General features: G+C 56.0%; 1 protein-coding gene across 1 annotated transcript; it reads left to right on the plus strand.

Moving 5' to 3' along the window:
* Positions 1-2,431: 2,431 nt before the first annotated feature.
* LOC147570853 (uncharacterized) lies at positions 2,432-21,150 on the plus strand. Its single transcript, XM_086696734.1, has 8 exons — positions 2,432-3,115; positions 4,316-4,456; positions 18,555-18,923; positions 19,617-19,694; positions 19,842-19,953; positions 20,046-20,191; positions 20,285-20,369; positions 20,929-21,150. Exons 1-8 carry the CDS (start codon positions 2,432-2,434, stop codon positions 20,955-20,957), a joined length of 1,644 nt encoding a protein of 547 aa, XP_086552860.1. The 3' UTR covers positions 20,958-21,150.
* Positions 21,151-22,196: the final 1,046 nt, after the last annotated feature.

A 22,196-nucleotide genomic window follows, 5' to 3' on the forward strand; every position in this document is an offset into this window, starting at 1 on the left:
CAAGGAGCCCGCCTGCATGCGTCTCCCAGGTCCTCCACAGGGTACAACGTACCGCCTCAGGAGGCTCATCCGCATCACATGGGCATAGCTCTGCTTGCACGGGTTAGCCTTTCATATCATACGGGCAGCCCAGACTTAGAAATCCAGCTCCCTGCTTACAACTCTCCAGCCCTCGTGCTTGTGCAGACGCTCTGTGTCTGTACAGACATTTGAGTCACGGTCTCGTGACCTGTCAATACAGCTCGACGGTCTGTCCTTACCTTACAGCCTGGGATGCGGTTCTCACTCGTTGTCCTCCCCTCGGGTGCGAGTTTCCTCCAGCACTGTGGTGGAATGTAACCTTTATCACCATACGTTGGCTTGAGATTACTGGGCGGATCACCTGTCTGCGTCCGGGGATGCGAAGGAGACCTTGGCTCTTTTGCTCACGGTGCACCCTTTCTCTGTGATGAGTCGCTTTGGATGAGAAGCTTGCGAGAGGCGAGGGGCCTCAGAGTGGAGCACATTTCCTGGGCATCTGTGAGAACCTCGTGGCTTCCACTCGGAAAGCATTGACTTCCATGGATGTGCATCCTCTGCTTTTGCTTGAATTTGCCGAGCTTGGGGACGTGATTCCTTCCCGCACGTGCTGTCCCTAGGTCGCTGCGGTCTCTTTCCGGCAGTCCCGTTTCCTGCCTGCTGCTGGTAAGTACAGGGCTTCCAGGATCCCTGTGGGGATCGGGTCCTTGCTTTCTTCCCTGCGGTGCCCTCTTCCTCACCCAGATTGACCTCACTGCAGCTTCCTTCTAGTTCAGGGATCGTTCCAGACTGCCCTTAAGGTCCAGGTGAGAACGGTGCCATTTGTGCTGAGGGCTGACCACTGTACAGCATTCGTCTCTGTGGAAATTGCACAGGTGAACTTCACCAGGTGAAACTGCACACTGCAGTTGCCCTGTCGTCAGAGTCAGCCCACCTGTCTCGGCCTCGGCTGCCCCTGCTCTCCTTCCTCCTTCCCTCCCCTTGCCTCCCCCTCCCTTGTCTTCTTCCTGTCCTTCCCTCCGACCTCCCTTCCAGCTCTCTTTGTTTTCGTCTCCCTCCTCTCCCTCACTAATGCCTCCCCCTGTCTCCGCCCGTCTTCCTTGTAATAGGTGCCCCTCTGCCTCTTCTTGTCTTGCTCCTCCTCCCTGTCTCTCCCGCCAATCTCCCTGTGACTCTCCCTCTCCAGGCCGGTCTTCCCCTCCACTCGTCCTTCCTCCCTCTGCTTGCATGTGTCTCTCTCTCTCTCCCTCTGTATCTCTGTCTCCCTGTGTGTCTCTTTCTCGCTGTCTCTCTCAGTGGACATTCTGTGTCTGGGTGCACGCTTCTTCAGAATTCTCGTTGGCGCCTGCCAAATGTGGAGGGAACTCGTCTGCTTTCGTGTGTACTAGTGACAGCAGGCACCGGGCTTTCTCAGAGACAGACACAGACAAGTTTGTAATTCTCGGTGAAGGGGGCCCCTAAGCGCCCTGCTTGGAGTCGTCCTCCTTTGAGTGGAAGGTTAGATTTCCGGACCGGAGGAAACTGCTAAATCCTACTACCCCATCTCCCTGGTGCTCTGTACGGAGATCAGTAGGGCACCAGTGGCAGATGGGGCTCTGGGGGTTGTTGTTGGCTCTGAATTGCAGTGCAGTGAGTTCTAGTGAGCTGCTTTCTTGCAAGGACACGGCGGTGGGGTGGGTCTAGGGTGGGTGTCACTGGTTCTGGGTGGGCACCCACCTTACCGCCGCCCTCAGCCTGATGGCCAAGGAGGAGAAACCGTGCGGACGGCCATGTGGCCCCGGTAGGCGCCACACCTAAGGACTTCTCCAGGCCTTGCCCCAGCTTCATGAAAAAGGGGCAAGGGGACGGAGCAGGCAGTGGCTCACGCTGTGGACGTTCCTGGGCTGAATGCTCTGCTGCCCGGAGTGGGGCCTCTGGGGAAGAGGTGTGCAAGGGAACACAGACACTGTGTGACACCGGGGACCTCGCGAGTCAGGCCTGGAAGGTGACAGCGCTGAAGAGAACATGCGGCAAAGCGGGGTCCACGCTGGCGGCTGGGCCCTTGCTCCAGAGCCCGGACCGGCCGCTGGCGCGCGCTAGCCGGCGGCCAACACCCCGTCTTGCTGTCTTGCAACCGATTGTTCCGCCAACCTGGCCAGCGGGCCTGCCCTGCCCTGGAACCACTTCGCCCCCAGGCCGCATGCGCACACTCTTCCCTGCCTCTGTCTCAGCCCCTCCTCCACAGCAGCCACAGCCAATGCGGAGTCGTCAAATCCCAGAGCCTGTGCGCCTGCGCCCCACTTGGGCGGGCTGCGGCGGGAGGCAGCAGGGAGCTGCAGGCCTTGCGGCCAAGGCTCCGTCCACCTGCTGCCATTTCCCTGTCCTTGTCCTGAGGCTGCCCTAGCTGCACTGGGGCCGGCCGGGGCCGAGCGTCATGGCCAGCGTGTCGCGGTCCGGAAAAAGCGGTGATTCCCGTCGACCCTGGGCCCTGATCGTCCTGGATGAGAAAGGTCGAGAGTCCCCGGCCCGCGGGAATGGAGGGGCGCTGGAGGGCGCGGGCTGGCCGCAGTCCCCAGGTTCAGGGGCGGCAAGCGCCCATCCTGTGCAGGAAGCCCAGGCCGGGTGTGAGATACAGGTGGCAAGCCCAGCGGAGGAATTGGTGGTGATACTGGATGACGGAATGGTGGCGGCTGAGGTGGTGATCGGGGTGGAGGAAGAGGACGGGGAGGCGACCGAGGAAGAGGTGGCTGGAGAGGAGAATTGTGAGGAAGCCAAGCCAGAAGCAGAGGACACGGCCGAGCAGGAGGAGGTGGAGGAGGAGAGACAGCAGCTGGAGGAGGTTCCGGAGCAAGAGGAGAAGCCCGAGGCAGATGCAGAGGCGGAGGAGGGGCCCCAGCTCTCACAGGAGCTGCAGCAGCAAGAGCCAGTGCTGCGTCCTGCCTCAGCCCAGGACCCGCTGGCAGCGCTGGAGCGTCTTCAGCTGGAGATCAGCGCTGGGAATGCCCAAGATTCCAGGGCCTTATGGCGGCTGAAGCGCAGGATTCTTCGGAGGCGCGTTTCTTACCTGGATCACAGAAGGGCCATCATCAAGCACATCCCTGGCTTCTGGGCCCAGGCGGTATCCTTCCTTGTGCTGGTGGGTGCTGGCGGGGGCTGTTGTGCAGGAGGGCTGGGCCCTGAGAGCAGGGTGCCTCAGGGCGATGGCCCCCAGGGAGGAGAGCTGGGCAGTGGTCCCTGGCCCTGGGTTGGTGTGGTCTGGGATCCAATGTAAGGCCTTGGACAGGGGCGGTTGTTGGGGATGGGGGGACTTGGGGACTTGGACCTGCTTCCTCTAGGTCTCCGCCAGCGTTGGCCTGCAGGCTGCTCTCAAACATGAAGGTAGCACAAAGCAGCCTTCACTCAGAGCAGATAGGGCACGGAAACGTTTCGCTGCCAAATGGGAGAGTTACACAGGCCGCACACCCACCTTCACATTCACACGTTTTCTAGCAGTTCCGTCAAAAGGCTGTGCACGTTTTCTAGCAGTTCCGTCAAAAGAGAGCATTTCAGACACACACTCATGGCCTTTAGTGGAACCCTGCCACCCCCCTGTTCCAGACAGTGGGACGACTCAGACCGACTCCGAGCGGGGTACAATGTGCCTCCACAGACCCTCTCATACACACACACACACACACACACACACACACACACACACAGGATTCTCTCCTGGTATCTCCACCCCTGCTTCCCTCTCTGTCCTCAGGCTCCGGCTGGGTCCCACCCATGTCTTTCTCTCCTGACTGGCTGTGTCACTGTGTCTACTTTCATTTCCCTCTTCTCCCCTCCTTGTCCGTGCTTCTCGATCTCTTTCTCCCTCCCACACCCTATGTTTGCATCGTAAGTGTGCAGTCGGTTTCTTGTAAGCCGTGTTATTCCTTCTGGACTCAGAAGGCCGGTGACAACATTGGTCTTCACAGGAATATGCCAAGACACCCAGCCGTGAGGAGGGGTCAGAGCACATGCCGACATCACAAGCTATGATGGGCTGCTGGCAACCCACACAGGTCAGGTATATGAAGGAACTGTGAGGAGTCCAGGCAGTGGAGTCTCTCCGTGCTGTGTGCAGACAGCGTGGGAGGTACGGGAAGCCAAGGGACAGCCCAGTGTCGAGGGTGTCTGATGCATTTGCAGAGGCTGAGGAGTGTGGGGGCTAGTGTTTCCTGGTCTTTCTGCACATGCCCTGATCTAGTCCCTTGCTCTTAGCCTGGGAGGGTTGGGGGGTGGGCTGTGTCTGTTTCCACAGCATCTGAAGGCACAGCTCCTTGACCCAGCACAGATTCTGAATCACCCCCAGTTGTCGGCCATGATCGGTGCCCAGGACAAAGACGTGCTCAGCTACCTGGTCGACTTGGAGGTCAGACCGGGGAGGCTGTGGCTGGGGGCCATCCCGTCGGGTGTGGGATTTGGGCAGGAGAGGGTGAGGCAAAGGTGCTCACCCTCACAGCCAGGCTAGGAGGTCAGGACCCCGAGGGAGGACACTTGCCCCCTCCTGTCCCATTGCTCACCGCAGGTGGAGGAAGTGGGCCATCCCAAGTACCGCTGCAGAGTGATGTTCTTCTTTGTGGAGAACCCGTACTTCCGGAACCCAGTGATCATTAAGGAGTATCAGCTTAGCTTTGCTGGTAGGGTGTGGGTCCCATGATGGTGCGGGGCAGGGGGCTGATGAGCATGCATCAGGGCCAGGAGGGAGGGGGAGGGGGAGGGGGAGGGGGAGGTGGGTGGGGAGGAGGCCATCAGGTTGTTCCTCAAAACCTCTCTTCCTGCAGGCTACAGGGCATCACGTGCCACTCCAGTCCAGTGGTTCTGCGATTATGAACATGGAGCTCCCAGTCGCAGGCATGACCCCACCAGCCTTCACTTGTTCAACTGGCTGTGTGAGCACAGCTGCCCAGGGACAAACAGGATTGCCGAGGTGGGGCCCCTGAGGCCTTCGTCAGCAGTGGGGATGTGGGTGGCCCCCGGCCAGAGAGGAGAGTGGGCTATGCCCAATGTGGCGCCGGCCTGTGTCCCCTACCAGATCATCATCGAGGACCTGTGGCCCAATCCCCTGCAGTACTACCTGAGGGAGGAAGGGACCAGAAGACAGTGACCTGACGTGCGCACGTGTCGGTGAGAACGCCAGTATGCGGTGTGTTGACACGTGTGTTGTATGGGCAAGGGAGCGTGGGCCAGACATTGGCTTGGAAGTGGAAGGTCCGCCGAGACTGGGACCCAGGTAGCATGGGGAGCGGGTGGGAGGATGACAAGGGACCTGCAGGGACTCAGCTGCAAACACACAGTGGGTCTATGCCTGCAAACCAAACGCAGTTGTGCTGTGGGCTGGGGCTTTGCAGAGCAACTCGGGAGGAGCAATGCTTCTCCACCACAAATGCTCCCCGTGGATGTCCGCCCTCTCCCGGGCTTCCCCCTGCTCCTTCAGTCTGGATTTGCCTGCCAGTCTTTGGGACCGGAGCTGCCGTGTCCCCAGGCGCCACTGGGGTGAGAATCTTGCACTTCCTTCCATGTGCCCCACCACGCCATGTCCTCCCGCAACCTGACAGCCATTCTTAGAACTAGTCCAAGGCCATTGGGGGCTGGAAATGAATCCCTGGGTGAGAAAGCAAGAGGGATCACAAAAGGGCGAGGCACAAGAGTGAAACCATCTGGGATGTATTTGCAAATATCCCGTATCACTCTTGGTGTCTGTTGCGTGGGGGTGCGTGTGTGTGCGTGTACGCGAATGTGTCTGCGTGTGCCCATATGCGTCAGGGGCTCTGCATCTGTGTGGGCGTGAAAGGCACAGCACTTCTATGTTTGCCCATGCAGAAACAATGGAGGACGCGACCAGCGCTGGAAGACATGGGTGGATGCGTCTCCTATCTTCTACGAGCCCCGGAGACAATTGGGGAAGTGATCACATGTGGCAGCCTTGAAGAGTTGCCACGATGTGTATGTGGACACATACAGGAAGCTAAAAACCCTTCTGTTTCTGTGTGTGTGTGTGTGTGTGTGTGTGTGTGTGTGTGTGTGTGTGTGTGTGTGTGTTTATGGGGGACCCGAGGAGGAACGATGAGGAAGGGACCTGAGTGTGACCGTCCTAGCCGCTGCCAGGGTGATTCTGTGTGTGCAGGAGAGGTGCAGTACTGGTGTGGGGCAGGTGTTGCCATGTGCACAGAGGCCTGCCTTCCTGGGCAGGCAGAGTCTGGAAGGAGGAGGAGGAAGAGACAGACCTGTTACGTGGAGACTTGTTGTATAGGCCAGAGCCGAAATGCAGGGAAGGGGATTGCAGAGCGGGACCAAATTGGTCCATTGGGTCCTGGCACAGTGTGGCCAGGACTTGGGGAGATTCAGCCAGGACCCTTGCTCCCAGAGGGGTGTCGTCTCCTTGGTGAGAGAGAATGCGGTGAGCAACGCCTCCAGTGAGGACAGAGTTAAGGCCCCGTGTCCCTGAGAACTCAGGAGTAGGCAGGCTTCTCAGAGTCGATGCCAGTATACCTTGCTGCTGCCTCCCACACCCGGGGTCCCTTTGACCCCGAGCCCTGTCCTGAGACAGTGGCTGAGGATGGGAGATGTGTGAGGGGAAGAGGCAGGTGTGGGTTGTGGGCAGCAGCGAGGCTTATGAGTGGGATTTCATGGAGAGAGTACGCGCAAGGGCGGAGATCCAGCGTGAGTTTCTGCGAGTGTGTGTGGGCGTCTGTGGCAAACTGGGCCTGAGATCCGTGGTGGTGCTGGCACTGTGTGCGTGCATATGTTCGTGCGATTGCGTAGCCGTGTGTCACTGTGTGTGCGGGAGTGGGTGTGTAGGCCGCTGGCGAGACAAGGAGAGACACAGGGGTCTCTGTGGCTGAGGTGCTTATGTGGGACGGTCAGGTGCCAGAATACAAGAGAGCAGTCCCTTCCCTCCTGAGTCCTGATGGTAATCGCTGGGATGGGTGCAACTGTTGCTCTTCCAGGGGGCTCAAGTCAGGATGCAAAAGGGAAATTGGTGCAAGGTCAAGACGGGGACCGAGGGGAGGAAAGCCTGTGCCCAGTGGCCAGTGGACCCCTTGTGAGTGAGTGTGCTGGTGTGTGTGTTAGTGTGTGTCTATGTGAGAGTGGTGAGTGAGTGAGTGAGTGAGTGTGTGTGTGTGTGTGTGTGTGTGTGTGTGTGTGTGTGTGTGTTGAGTTGCCCTGGTGGGCCTACAGTAGCAAATACTGAGGGGCTACAAGGTTGTGCCCAGGCCTTGTGCACAGAGTGGCTAAGGAACCCAAGCTGTCAGGCTACGTTGTGTGCAGAGGGCGGAGGTAATGCGCTGGAGGGAGGCGTCCAGCAAGAATCTCTGCTCTAGGCAGACGTGCCATGTTTTGTCACCAGCAGCTCTTCCTCAGGGCTCCTCTCTCTGCTTCCTGTGCACCAGGCCCAGGGAAAGGGAGGAGCTTGGACCCTAGACCTCAGGTGACTTGCGTCGCCCTGGAGTGCCGCAGCAGTGTGGTGTGTGGGGATCCGTGTGTGGATGGGCAGGTGAGCAGCCTGCCAGCTGCTCTCTTAGGGGACAGTTCGTTGCCAGCAACACCTCTCCCCGCAGCACAAGATCACCCCTGCCGCTGCAGCTGGGCTCGGGACATTTCAAGGAGTGTCCCAGAACTCTGTTCCCCTTGCACGTGAGTGGTGCCAGCATGAGCCTCTCGGTCCCTGTGCGGGCGACCCTGATTAGCCTCAGGCTTTGTCGACTCCAGGCCTCATGTAACATGGGGAACTGGGTTTCTTTCTCAGTGTCTCAGCAGTTGCATGTCGACGGAGGATGCTGTGGACATGGGAGTCGGGAATCCCCACCGTGCTCCCCCGCCTCGCCCCAAACCGCAGCGGGCAGCACGTGGCCCACTGTGTGTGCGCTTTGGGGAGTCTAAAGCCTCACAGCCCACCCCCCGTATTCTTCTCAGGTGGTGGAGGGTCAAGGGGGCCTAGGGAGGAACACTGGTCCCAGTCTGCTGCCGGCTGTGCCCACAGGTGTGTGTGCCCAGCTCCTTGACGCTGAAGCTGCAAGGCGTCCGCACTGCCCCCAAAGCCCCATCCCTAGCATTTGCGTGTGGGCCACATGGAAGTGAAGTCCCAGTGACCCTGCGGGATCACAGCGGGTGGTCTCATCTATGCCTGGCTACCCGCCTACCTGCCTTCCCCACAGCCCTTTGCCCCCATACAGGGCTTTCGGTAAAGACGGGGCCACCGTCCAGCATGAGAGGAAAGGCTGGACTGTGTCTCAGTACCGCTGGTCATGTGTTGGCTGCTGCCAGCTTGACAGCATGGAGACCCCATGGCCCAATGGAGGAAGTCCGACCTGTCCTACAAGGAATTGGGGACGACTGTAGGGATGCATCAGGTCCCATGGAGTAACCTAGCTCTGACCTTATCTGCCTAGGGGGTGATCGAAGCGCCTTGGGGTCCCAGGCATGGCATGTGTGTCGGTGAGCTTCCTCCTGGATGGCGCTGTCGACACAGGGCTGGCTGGTCAGGGGTCGCATGTGAGGCCCGTTGGGGCCTGACCTCTAGATCCGATACTGCTATAGGTGTTGTTGAAAAGACAGAGCACGATACGATCGTCCCTTGGGTGTCGCTGCACCGGGGTCCCTGTCGCTGCTCCCAGGTTCCCACTACCAGGTTTCCCCGGGGGGCCTGGGAGGTTGCCAGGCTCCTTTTGCAGGGACACGATGGCTTGTGAGGGCCCATGCCCCAGGGTCCGGTGCTCATTGCGGATGGCTTGGGGGCAGTGCGAGAGCTTTTGCTCCCATTCTTAGAGGAGATTGTGGTGGTCTTAAGGGACAAAGATGTGCCTGGGGAAGAGTAGGATGACCAGAGGCAGCATTGGAGGAGGAGGAGGAGGACGAGGAGGAGGAGGAGTTGGAGGAAGAGGATTGGGAGGCGTTAGAGTAAGAGGAGAGGAGTGAATGATTGGGTGCAGGAGAGGGAACAAGTGCAGGAGGAGGATGTCCAGGATGAGGAGGAGCACGAGCCAAAGGAGGAGGAGCAGCTGGGGGAGTAATTTGAGGAGGACGAGAGTAGATGGACGAGGATGAGGAGCAAAGGTAGAGCCAGGGTTGGAACAGAGTGAGCAGAAATGTAGGAGCAGAAGGAGGAAGAGACCGAGGAGGAAGAGGAGGAGCGGGAGGAGCTGGAGGAAGAGGATTGGGAGGGGTTAGAAGAAGAAGTGGAGGAGGAGGAGGGGGAGTGAATGACTGGGTACAGGAGAAGGACAAATGGAAGAGGATGATGCCCAGCACGAGGAAGACGAGGATCAGGCGCCAAAGGAGCAGGGCCAGCTGGAGGAGGGAGTTGAGGAGGACGAGAACAGAGGGAAGAAGAGGAGGTCAACAGTCAGAGGTAGGGCAGGAAGGGCAGTAGCAGGAGAGGACCTGGAGACGGAGGAAGATGCCTAGGAGGAAGAGTTGGAGGTGGAGGATCATGGAGGAAGAGGATTGGGAGGAGTTACAGGAGGAGGAGGAGGAAGAGTGAATGTTCGGGTGCAGGCGAGGGAAGAAGTGGAGGAGGAGGAAGTCCAGGAGGAGCAAGAGGAGGAGCACGAGTCGAGGAGCAGGAGCAGCTGGGGGAGGAAATTGAGGAGGACGTGAGCAGAGGGAAGAAGGAGGAGAAAAGGTAGAGCCAGGGCTGGAAGAGCAGTAGCTGAAGAGGGGGAGCAGAAGGATGAAGAGGCTGAGGCTAAGACTTCCAATACTATGTTGAATGACAGTGGAGAGGGTGGACATTCCTGTCTCGTTCGTGACTTGAGCTGAGAGCTTTTGCTCATTGAGATGATAGTAAGGTCGGGTCGTCCATAGGTGGCTTTATGATCTCGATGTGTGCTCCTTCTATCCCTACTTTCTTGCGGGTTTTTACGACGAAAGGATGCTGTATTTTGTCAAGCACTCTGTCTGCATCGATTGAGAGGATCCTGTGCTTCTCGTCCCTTCTTTTATTGATGTGATGAATCACGTGAATTGTTTTGTGGATGTTGAACCAGCCCTGCCTCCCAGGTACAAATCCCACCGGGTCGTGGTGAATAGCATCTTATGTATTGTTGGATCCGAGTGTCTAATATCTTGTTGAGGAGTTTGGCATCCATGTGCATCAGGGAAATTGGTCTATACTTCTCCTTTTTAGTGGGGTCTCTTTCTGGTTTTGGAATCAGGGTAACGCTGGCTTCATAGAAAGAGTTTGGAAGTTTTCCTTCCATTTCTATTTTGGGAACAGCTTCAAGAGAATAAGTGTTAACGCTTCCTGAAATGTTTGCTGGCACTCCCCTGGAAAGCCATCTGGCCCTGCAGTCTTCTTCCTTCGGCAGGTTTTTGATTAGTAATTTGATTTCTTTACTGGCTATGGGTCTGTTCCAATTTTCCTCTTCTTCCTCTTTCAGCTTTGGTAGTGTATATGTGTCTAGGAATTTGTCCATTTCTCCCAGATTGCCCATTTTATTGGCAAATAATTGCTCCTAATGTTCTCTTATTATTGTTTGCCTTTCTGCTGTGTTGCTTGTGATCTCTCCTCTTTCATTCTTCAGTTTATTTATTTGGGCCCTTTCCTTTTTCTTTTTCATCAGACTGATGACTGGCTTATCAATGTTGTTAATTCCTTCAAAGAAGCAGCTTCTGGGCTCATTGATCTGTTCTCCTATTTTGGTTTGTTTGTTTGTTTGTTCGTTTGAGGTTGTTTTTGTTTTTGTTTTGTTTGACTTTTGGTTTCCATAGCATTAATTTCCGCTCTTATCATTGTTACTTCCTGTCTTCTGAATGTTTTGCGTTTCATAGGGTGTTGTTTTCACAGCCTCTTAAGGCGTAAGGTGAGGTTGTGTCTCTGAGATCTTTCTTTCTCCTTTAGGAAGACCTGACTTGCTAGATAGGTCCTCTTATTACCGACTCTGGTGCGTCCCAGAGGTTTTGGGTTGTGGTGTTATCACTGACTTCCATATACGTTTTCATTGACTTGCATATACTTTTTATACCCTCTTTAAACCCTTGGTTAGCCCATTCATTCTTTAGTAGGATGTTCTTCAGTCTCCCAGTATTTGTTACCTTTCCAAGTTGTTTCTTGTAGTTGATTTCGAGTCTCGTAGTGTTGTGGTCTGAAAATTAGCACGGTGTGACCTCGATCTCTTTGAACTTCCTTAGGGTTGACTTTTTCCCCCAGGATATGATCTAGAGAGGAGAATATTCCATGAGCACTGGAGAAGAACGTATATTCTGCTGCTTTATGATGACATGTTCTGAAGATATCTGTGAAGCCCATCTTGTCCAGTGTGTCATTCCAAGCCCCCGTTTGCTTGTTGATTTTTTGTTTAGATGATCTGTCTCTTGCAGCGAGTGGGGTGCTGAAGTCTCCCCCTATGATGGCATGACTAAGAATGAGGTTCCTTATGTTTGTGATTAATTGATTTGTGTATTTGCTTGCTCTCAAATACGCCACAGAAATGTTTTCAATTGCTAGGTCTTCTTGGTGGATAGACCCCTTGATTATGACATCATGCCCTTGTGCATCACTTGACACAGTCTTTACATTAAAGTCTAGATTGTCTCATAGAAGTATGGCTGCTTTGGCTTTGTTTTGTTGACGGTTAGCATGACAGATGATTCTCCATCCTCTTATTTTCACTCTGAAGTTGTGTTTGCAACTAAAGTGGGTGTCTTGTAAACAGCATATCGATGGAGCTCGTTCTCTCATCCATTCAGTTCCCCTATGTCTTTTGATTGGAGCATTGAGTCCACTGGCATTTACAGTGAGTACTGAAAGGTATGAATTTATGGCCATTATCTTCTTTGAAGAGTTGGAGAAAAAAAATCTATATATCTTTATATCTATATCTACATCTATATATCTCTATATATCTAATTATATATTTCTATCTATAAATATAAATAAATATAAATAAATAAAAATATAATTATAAGTATACATACACATATACATATACATAGAGAGATGATAGATGATGATAGGTAGATAGATAGATAGATAGATAGATAGATAGATAGATAGATAGATAGATAATCATTTCTCCCCTCTGAGTGTCCCCCCTTAAAATTGCATGCAGGTGTGATTCAGCGGTCACAAACTCCTTTAAATTTTGTTTGTCTGGGAACCTTTTTCTCTCTCCTTCTATTTCGAATGTACAGCCTTGCTGGATAAAGAATTCTTGGCTGCGTAAGTTTCTAATTCAGCACTTTGAACAAATCCTACCCCTCCCTTCAGGCCTGCCAAGTTTCTCTGGATAGGTCTGCGGCAAACCTGATCTATCTTCTCTTGTAGTTTAGGGACTCGTTTCCCCTTGCTGCCTTCATGATTCTCTTTGCCTGAGTACTTTGTGAGCTTGAATATGATATGCCTTGCTGCCTTGCTGAGGGTCAGTTTTTGTTGAATTTAATGGGGGTCCTCGGTGCTTCCTGGATTTTGATGGCTGTGTCTTTCCCCAGGTTAGCAAAATTTTCCACTCTGATTTGCTCACCTAACCCTGCTGCCCCTATTTCTCTCTCTCGCTCTTCGGGACCCCTATGATGCTGATGTTGTTCCTTCTGCATGAGTCACTGATTTCTCTAATTGCTCAACCGTGCTCTTTTCCTTAATCTCCCTCGATTTTCCTGCGTCCATATTCTCCATCAGTTTGTCCTCCGTATCGCTGATTCTCTGTTCTGTCTCATCCATCCTTGACACCACTGCATCCATCCGTCATTGCAGCTCAGTTATATCATTTTTAATTTCATTCTGGCCAGCTTTTACTTCATGTTTTCTCTGCACAAAGGGACTCTAATCTACATTGGACCGCAGCTAGTATTCTTATCATCGTGCTTCTAAATGCTGCTTCAGAGATCTCGCTTGTATCTGTGTTGGTTGAATCCCTGGCTCTCGTTGCTTCATGCTCTTTCTTTCTGGGTGAATTCCTTCCTTTCGTCATTTTGAAGGGAGAAAAGGAACTCATGAGGTAGAAAATTCAAATGAACTATTCAAATTATAAAATGTTAAAAGTAAAAAATTAAAAACACACACGTAAAGAAGGGAATGAATGATGCTAGATTCTAGGCATGTTTCATCTGGGTGTTGAAAGGGGTTTGACACGAGAGAAAAAAAGTGGGAGTGGAGAAAAATTTAGAAAGTAAAAAATATTACAAAGGGAAATGTTGTGAGAATTTGAAAAATCAAAACACTGAAATAGACTAAAAGCAGAATATGGGAGTAAAACAGAATTTGTGAATATAGACACGAAAGGAAAGAATAATGTAGAAGCGTATTAAAGAAAATTAGTAAAATTTCCACCTGCGCAGTCTCGTTCGCCTCTGCGGGCACAGAAGCACCTCCCTTCCTGAGCCTCCTCGCTCTCCAAGTTCACTTCTCCATGCCACGTACCTGTTGAAGTCTGTGGTTCAGGATATGCAGATTGCTGCGCTATTCCTCCCGTCAGTTTCCTGGGTGGGTAGGATGGTTTAGTGTTGGTCGGCTGTATTTCAGGCACACGAGACTCTTAAGAAACTTCCATGCTGTCTGCCATCTTGGCTCGTCCCCAGGGAGGTGAGATCTGTAGCACCAGTTCTCCGATATGAGATATCCCACGGGACAGTTGTGGTCGATGACAAAGCGGAAAAGGACATGGACCAAACAGGGAGGCCACCCTGGAGGGGGAGGCAGAGAACTGCCTCCAGACCCGGGAAGGGGAGGGTGGGGCTCAAATGCTGGAGCCACGCCCACTTCCCTTCCTGCTGATCGTTCCTGAACAGCAGCCAACTGTCTGGGTCTGGTCTGGAGATCCTTCACCCCAAGGACCCACGGTCAAAAAGTTCACTGCCCTGCCTCTGCCCCACCTCCACCACAGCCACAGCCACAGCCACAGCCACTGCAGTGTCCGAAGGGCCACGGGGCCATGGGCGTGCTTCCCATATGCTGGTGGGCTCCAGAAGGAGGCAGCAGGCATTTAAAAACCTTGGGCCTCGACGCTCCACCTGCTGGGCCAGACTATCTGGAGCCTCATGCCTCAAGTTCCCACTCCTTGCGCTCTATGCCCCTCCTAGCCTGAGGATGGGCTAGGGCCCCAAAGCAAATGAGTCATGTTCCGGAAAACGCGGAGATTCCTGAGAATACCGGGCCTCCATTCTGCTGGAAGAGGGCGTTCGAAAGTCCAGGAATCGTGGCCACTCCCCTGTCTCAGTCCCAGACAATTTCACCCATTCATACACATGCACAGGCACCGGCACACACACACACACACACACACACACACACGCACACACACACTCCCCCTCTGTGGCTATCTCTAGTTGTGACTTACTCTCCTTCCTCTGCCTCCTTCCATGTCCCTCTGGTCTCTGTCTGTCTCTGAGTCCCTGTGATCATTTTCTCTAGGGAACGCTTCCTCCCTCCCCCACCTCCGTCTCTCTTTCTCTGTCTCTGTCCTGTCCCTGGACAGTATCAGTGCATCTGGGTTTCCGTGTGCTGTGCATGCCCATATGGACATAGGAGGCTGCTGATGGCACAGGGCTGCAAGGGAACACACAAAGGGACGCGTAAGTAACAGGGCTCAGAGCACATCCAGACCTCCTAAGCCGTGACTGCCTCCAGGCAGCCCACACAAGCTGGGTATACATGTGAACTGTGAAAGGTCAGTCCCTTGGCCCTTGCCCTGTAGGTTGCAGCCAGCTGGGAGGTACTGAAACCCAAGGGACTCCCCAGTGTTTAGAGGGTGTGAAGAAAGGGCAGGGGCCGAGGAGGCTGGGAACCTAGTCGCGGCTGGTGTTTCTCCACATGCCATGTTCCAGTGCCATTGGTACTGGAAGGTTGGTATCAGTTGTGGCTCCCTTTCCTCGGCGTCTCAACGCAAGCTCCCGTGACCCAATGGAAGTCCTGAATCTGCCCTAGTTTTCAGCCAGGTTTGGGCCCCAGGACAAATGCGTGTGGGGTGTGAGGGGGGAAAGCAAGTGTGGGTCGTGGGGAGGAGCCAGCCTCGTGAGTGGGATGTGGCAGAGGGCATGCGTGAGTGCAGAGGTCCAGTAGAGTGTCCGTGAGTGTATTGTGGCTGGCGCCTGTGAGTACTTTTGCCTGAGACCTAGCGTTTGTGCTGGCAGCGCGTGCGTGTCTGTGTCCACGTGCCGCGTGGCCGTGCATCTTTGTGCCTGAGTGAGTGTGTGTAGGCCGTTGGCTAGTGAAGGAAAGAGACTGGGGGCTTTCCTGACTTGGTGGGTAAGGGGGAGGCTCAAGTGCCCAAGTCCAGCGAGTGCAATCCCTTCGCTCCTGGGATCGACACGGAGCTAGCCGATCACCTTTCATGACGGGAGGAAAGCCTGGACTTTGCCTGGGTCCGCTCGTCCTGTGTTGCCTTGGCCAGGGGCAAGTTGGGGTTGGGCCTTCCATGGCCCAGCGGAGGAGGACCAACGTTCCCTGCAAGGAAGCGGGGATTAGTGGAGGGAGGCAGCAGATAGCGTGAGTAAGTCTGGTCCTGCTCCTGGACCGGCCTAGGGGCATCATCGCAAGGCCTTGTGGTCCCAGCCAGGGTACGGGTCTCGGTGAACATCCTCCTGGATGACCCTGCAGAGACAGGCCTGGCTGGTCTAGGGCCCCTTGCGAAGTTGGGGCCCGGCCCCTGGGCCCCAATATTGTGGTAGGTGTTGTTCAAACTGAAGGGCATTGCCTGCTTGTCCCAGGCAGTCCCTGCACCTGGGACCCAGATTTGCTCCCACGTTCCTGCCACGGGGTCTCCCAGCGATGCATGGGAGTTTGACAGGCCCCATTTCTCTGGAGGGAGTGAGTTGCATAGGTCAGGTGCACCAGGCTCTGGGCCTGCTTTCCTGGCGTGCCCACCCCCTACATCCTCTGCTGAGGGCAGCTTGAGGGCTGACCACTGGACCTGGTCGTCTCCCTTTCTGGGTAAATGTTGGCCTCTCTGTCTGTCACAGTGGCCACCCCCTCTCAGCCCCCTACCACCTGTTCAGCCTCTCCCCATCCACCTGCGTTTCTATGCATTGCTGTCACCTGAAGCTGTGGTGTGCTGCCTCATATATCACAGCCACCCTGGAGCATTTCTGTACCCCGTACGTATCCTGACGTGGCCCAGCGAGTCTGGAGGAACCTCTTCTGTGTCACGGAAGCAACATGTTGGCCAGAGGGCCCGGCACACCAATTTGGCAATCCTGGAATCCCCCGCCTGCCTGGCAGCCTCCTGGTCCCATAAAGAGGGAGGGGAACAGTGCATTCCACCAAAGGGAAAAGGCAATGCACGAGTGTGGTGCCTGGCCAGGCAATGCATCTCGAGCCTCCAATCCTGCAGTGGCTCTGTGTGGTGTGTGTGTGTGTTGCTGTTGCTGCTGCTGTCTGAAGGAGACAGGCAGGGAGTCCACATCACCACTGCCCTGACAGGGAGGGAGACCACATCATTGCCCTCACTTCACACCTTCTGCAGCTTATTGGTTCCCCAAAGTGGTAACGTGGCTTCGTGGAGACCCTGGGGCGTGTCCCTCACTTGCGTCCCAAAGCTACATCCCCCAACCCCCTGATAACTGTCGGAGGCCCTTGAAATCATGCTGTCTGTGGCACAGGGGGACAGTGTTTTGAGTCAGCGCCCACGCTCATGGCAGCCTGCCGCCTAAGTGAGTGGTAAAGGAAATGGGACCAGGATGAACAGACATACGGCCAACGAAGGCCTGGGGAGGGTCCCTGTGAGAAGACGGCCAGGCACTGTGGGAGGAAGGGGACCGCTGTCCGTGAGACAGACACAAGCTCCAGGAGTCCCAGGGCCCATGGCCACGGCTCTTTCCTGTGCACGGCCACACACGGGAGGAATGGGCAGCCGAGCATGAGGGGGGCGGTGTGTGCGTGCCAGCGTGTCACTTTCCAGGCAACGGGGACAAACGGCAAGAGCAGCGCGCATGCTATGCAGCCTCCCCTAGTGTGGCGTCCTCTCCACGTCACACACCTCCTGTCACCGACCTTCCCTAGCCGGGACACTGCTAGACTGCTGTCATGGCATACATGACTCCTTGGAGCAAGGATGGACGTAGAGAGTATGCAAAGGAGGCTGAGCAGATGGAAATCCAGGGGGCACAGACAGCAGGCGCACAGCTGAAATGCGTCTCCCGGACAGCCAAGGTGATCCGCTCCGTGGAGTTGTCGGACTAGGGGCACAGTGAACAAAGGTGGCGGTGTAAATGGGAAGAGCGTGGAGGTCCCCCTTTACCCGTGGGTGTAGATAGCCGCGTGCCCAGCGCACCGTGGAATGCAAAGGTCACTTTCGCATGGCCAGACGCCAAACAGGACACCCAGAGGGCACGGAGGGCCGGCTGCAAGCCCCCGGGACGAGTTGCACTGCATGGGGCCCAGAGCCTTCCTGCCTAGGCAACAGACGCGCCCCAGTTTCCGGGTGACCTAGGGGCGGGACCGCCATAGCCACGCACACCACCCTCCCTATGATTGGTCCTGAAGGCAGTGAAGCAGCCTGGGCGTGGCTTGGAGCTCCCTCAGCCTCAAAGCCGCAGGCGCACACCTCTCGCCACAAAGGCCCCCGAGGCAGCCGCAGCATAGCGCTAGCCACCGCGAGGCATCCTGGGTACAGCACCATGCGCATGCGCCCCCTCGACGTTTGGGCTCTGGGAGGAAGGGGGAGCGAGTTGCCAGCCATTGCCCTCAGGGCTCCAGTGACTGGGTCTGGGGAGGGGGGGCCGTGCTCTCACCTCCCGCTTCGTCTTCGGTAGGAGCCACAGTTCGTGTCTCGGGCCGGGGCCGCATGTTGCGCGACTCGTGTTTCCGAAACCCTGGGGCTGCCCGGAGGCCCCATGCCGCCTTCGACCGGGAAGGGGGCGGTCGAGAGACGAGGGCCCGTGGGGACAGTGGGTCTCCGGCAGGGCCGGAGGTGCCGCAGGCCGAAGGCTTGCAGGCCACCAGCGAACAGCCTGTGCAGGAAGGCCAGGCCCGACCCGAGGGGCAGGTGGGGGGCCCCAGCGAGCTATCAGTGCCGCCTGGGCATGGCGTAGTGGCGGTGGAGGCGCTGTGGGGCCTGGTGGAGGAGGAGGTTGAGGTGGCGGCCGCGGAAGAGGACGCGCCTGGGGAAGAGGGGCATGACCAGAGGAAGAAGGGGGAGGAGGACGAGGAGCAGGAGCCGGGGAAGGAGAAGGTCCAGCTTCGCGAGGAGGAGGACCTGAAGGACGAGGGGGAGCAGCAGGAACAGAAGAGCAGGAGGAGGAGGAGGAGGAAGAGGAGGAGGAAGAGGGGGAGAGGCAGCAGGAGTAAAAGATTAGAAGGAGGAGGAGAAGCAGAAGCCCAAGCAGAAGGAGGAAGAGCGGAAGGAGGAGGAGTTGGCGGAAATGGAAGGGGAGGAGCAGGAGCACCAGGGTATACAAGCGGCAGCGGCGGCGGCGGCAGGGGTGGCGATGGCAGGGGCGGCGGCGGCGGGGGCGGCGGCGGCGGGGGCGGCGGCGGCCGCGGGGGCGGTGGCGGCGGGGGCGGCAGTGGCATGGGAAGAGGACCAGGAGGAGGAGCGGGAGGAGGAAGGGAAGGCGTGGGAGCCATTAAAGGGAGAGCCGAATTGCAAACCGAGGAGGAAGAGGAGCAGGAGAAGGGAGCGCTGGAGGAGCAGCAGCAGGGCCAGGAGGAGGTGGAAGGAAAGGAGGACAAGGAGGAGCGGGAGGAGGAGGAACAGAAGCCGAGTGAGCAGGAAGGCCGATGGGTGGAAGAAGCCCAGGAGCTGCACGTGAAGCAGGATAAGAAGGAGCAGTTCGAGACAGGCCTCCGTCCTTGCCCTTCCCCACTGGAGGCTCTGGAGGCCCTTCAGATAGAGCTACAGCCCGTGAATAAACAGGCCAGCCGGGAGCACGCTCGACTCAAACTCAGGATGTGGCAGAGGCGGCGGCATCATCTGGAACAGAGAAGTGCCCTTATCCAGGGCATCCGTGGTTTCTGGGCCAAGGCTGTATCCTTCCTGCTGCTGGTGGAGGGTCCAGAGGGGGCTGGGCTTGCACAAGAGGAAGGAAAGGGAGGCGACATTTAGAGGAACCCAGGACAGGGACTGGAGCTAAGCCACGCTCCAGTGGCCGGGAAGGTGCAAACATGATACCATCCCAGTGGTCCTGGCTCTGCAGTGAGTGTGGGAGGAGGGCAGTGCTGGGGTGGTGGAGGCACGTGTGCTTTACGTCGCACCTGGCACGGAAACAGCGCTGGGAGAGTGCGGAGTGGCGGTGGAGGTCCAGGCCAGGACGGGGAAATGACCGAGGGCTTCTTCCCACGCAAAGCCGCGCGGGGGCACGTTTCTGGGTCCCGCTAAGCATCTTGCTGCGGGGAAGGCGGTGCGAATGCCCACTGGTCGGCGCGAGACCGGATGTGTGCTGTGTGGCTGTGTGGAAGTAAGCGTCCTCAGTGTCCTCATGAGCACACAAGGCTAGGCGTGGATGCGGGCGTCTGGGCGTGCACAGCCTCCTGTGCGTGTCTAGCAGAGCCCTGCGGAATCCTGAGACCCCGTGGGCCTGGATGCAGCCTGTGGGGAGGGCGTGAGGCCCGGGGGGAGGACGCCAGTCCCTGGGGGAGGACGCCAGGATGCGGTCCACACCGGTTCTCTGGGTCCAGGTCTCTCATGCCCAGCACCTGAAGGCTCTTTGACCTGCAGCAGTTTGTGAACCACCCTCAGATGTCAGCCCTGATTAGTAAGCAGGATGAAAGCATGCTTCGCCACATGACCAATTTGAAGGTCGGCCTGGGAGTGCGAGGCGGTGTGGGTGGGTGGCTGTGTGGGCGGGGGAGGTGGTGGGGAGAAGTGGTGTGTTCCTTCCTCAGGGGAGGGCGGGTCTCCTGGAACAAGATTTCACATTTCTGCCCCACATTCCTACCACGGCAGGTGGAGGAACACAAGTTTCCCAGGGAATGCCGGAAGATCCTGCTGTTTTTTGGCAAGAACTCCTACTTCCAGAATGAAGTCGTTACGAAGGAGTATGTCCTTGGCCTTGCTGGTAAGTGTCCACTGAATGCATGGGCGGCAGTGGGTGGAGGGTTGACTGTGATCAGTTCTCTGGCGCCTTCTCACATACTCGTCTTCCTGCAGGGTATACGGCGTCTCATTCCAGTCCCATCCTGTGGTACCCAAGGTACAGACAGGAGGCCTACAGACGCAGGCATGACAACAGCAGCCTCAACTTCTTCAACTGGTTCTCTGACCACAGCTTTGCCGGCTCTAGCAGGATTGCTGAGGTGGGGCCCTGTAACAAGGAAGGGAGGTGATTTTCATGGGTTCCCCCACTGCGTGGGACAGCTACCTGAGGCCTGGCCTGTCTCCCCTACCAGATAATCATAGAGGATCTTTGGCGCAACCCCCTGCCGTATTTCAAGATGGAGGAGGCCCCAGGAGAGAGCACTGAGAGGGAAAGAGGTGAGCAGCCAAGGGTGTGGGCACTGAAATGTGTGCCGTGGGGCCCATGGCGCAATTCTCTTCTGCGTGGAGGCACCGAGACTCACAGTGGCACAGGAGGTGACACCAGGTCAAAAGGGCATCGGCCTGAGACAGGGAGTCTTAAGAAGTAACGTGTCAAAGAGGCTTTGCCCCTTTGGGGAGGCTGAAGGTGGGCAGTGGGCCAGACAACAAGAATGAGCAAAGCGGGACATCCAAAGCTGGCTCATCAGATAGCACGGTGACAACGGTCATTCCAGGACCATGAACCCCACCCTCAGGCCTCCTACCACCATCCCACATGTTGTCGGGCTTCTGGAGCCACTTGTCAGCTTTGGCACAGCTTATGACACCCTCCCATTCTACCTTCCGTTTGGAAACATTCAAGCAACCTTAAACAGGGCCAAGATAAGACTCTCACCTGTCCTGTGTGTGTGTGTGTGTGTGTGTGTGTGTGTGTGTGTGTGTGTGTGTGTGTGTGTATGGATGTGGGTGTGGTTGTGTCTGTGTGTCTCTGTCTGTGTGTACCCTTATATCCCAGATATATGCACGATCTTGAGAAGACTATGAAGGAGAATCGCACTTCATGGACCCCAGTGGAAACCCTTCCGATGCTCACCGATGGTCCACAAGATTCTCCTGCCCACGAAATAAGGACAAGGCTGGTGGTGACACGTGGCGCAGGGTTTTGAAGAAATACATTGGAAGAAATACATTTGAAGAATATACATCTGAAGAAATATAGAATGGGAGATAAACAGCATGAAGTGTTTGTGTGTGTTTTCTGCTCAGGTACGCTCTGGGGCGTGTCCATGTATACATGCGGCTGTCCAGAGGTGTAAGTGTTCTGTGCCTGCACATTGGAGTTCCAAGGAAGGGCGGGACGTAGGACATTGTCCGTAGGGATGGGTCACACATTGGGTTTGCATGTGAGGTCAGTAAGACTGAACCAATGGGGAGTTGAGTGAGGGAGGACAGGGCACAAACCTGAGAGAAAGGCCAGCGCCCAGGTTCATATCTTTCCTGTGAAAATGAGGAAATTCAAGGAAATGGAGAGGCCAGCACAGGCCAGGGATGTCCAATACTCAGGGTTTGGGGATGTCCGTGATGGTGCCCCCAGAATCCCGCATGGTGACATCCTCAGTCATGTTGACTGAACCGCCACACAGAGAGGAATTCCCAGGGTTGATTACCCTCTGGTTTTCAGATGTCTACGAATGCAGACTGTCTTGTGGACAAGGTCAGGATCTCAGGAGCAGCCACACATATTTGAGGGATTGTGAGCAGGCTGTAGGATTGGTGTCCAGGGGAGGGAACCGAGGGACCAGAGGGAGAGTGGGTGGGTAAGACCGACGAAGTTCTGCTTCAGGCAGAGTTGACAGGGAGAACGTACACACTGCAGAGGAAACAGCCCACTACAGTCTCACGCAACTCCAAAATCACAGCCAACTTTTCTGGTTCCACTTCCTGAAGCTGAGCCTCCCACACACTGCTTCACTTACTCTCACATATTCACACACACACACACACACACACACACATACACACAAGACTCCTGAAGGTGTCCTAGTACGGATGCCCTTGTGTGAACTTCGCTGTTTCTGAAATGACCTCAGGTTACAAATGGGTGGCCCAGATTGCAAGGCAACAGAGGGGAGGGTCGCGGGGAGGTGGGGCTCTTAAAGGCCACGGACACGCCATCCTCTCCCGTGTGCCCGCTGCCCTCTCATCATCAGCCGTGATGAGTCGGGTGCTCCTCTTCCTCTGGGTCCACAGGCTTATGCCGTGTGTCCGACACGCCATGTGAGA

This window comes from Puma concolor, unplaced genomic scaffold, assembly GCF_028749965.1.
Source record: "Puma concolor isolate L17-30 unplaced genomic scaffold, mPumCon1.1.hap2 unalloc_scaffold_8, whole genome shotgun sequence".
NCBI lineage: Eukaryota > Metazoa > Chordata > Mammalia > Carnivora > Felidae > Puma > Puma concolor.

Bases quoted from the DNA above. Each gene is read 5' to 3' on its own strand.
- LOC147570853 (XM_086696734.1), top strand. From the start codon at position 2,432: ATGGCCAGCGTGTCGCGGTCCGGAAAAAGCGGTGATTCCCGTCGACCC. The intron at 4,457-18,554 runs GTGAGGCAAAGG...CAAACCGAGGAG, and splicing joins TGGGATTTGGGCAGGAGAGG to GAAGAGGAGCAGGAGAAGGG. The intron at 20,192-20,284 runs GTGGGGCCCTGT...CTCCCCTACCAG, and splicing joins GCTCTAGCAGGATTGCTGAG to ATAATCATAGAGGATCTTTG.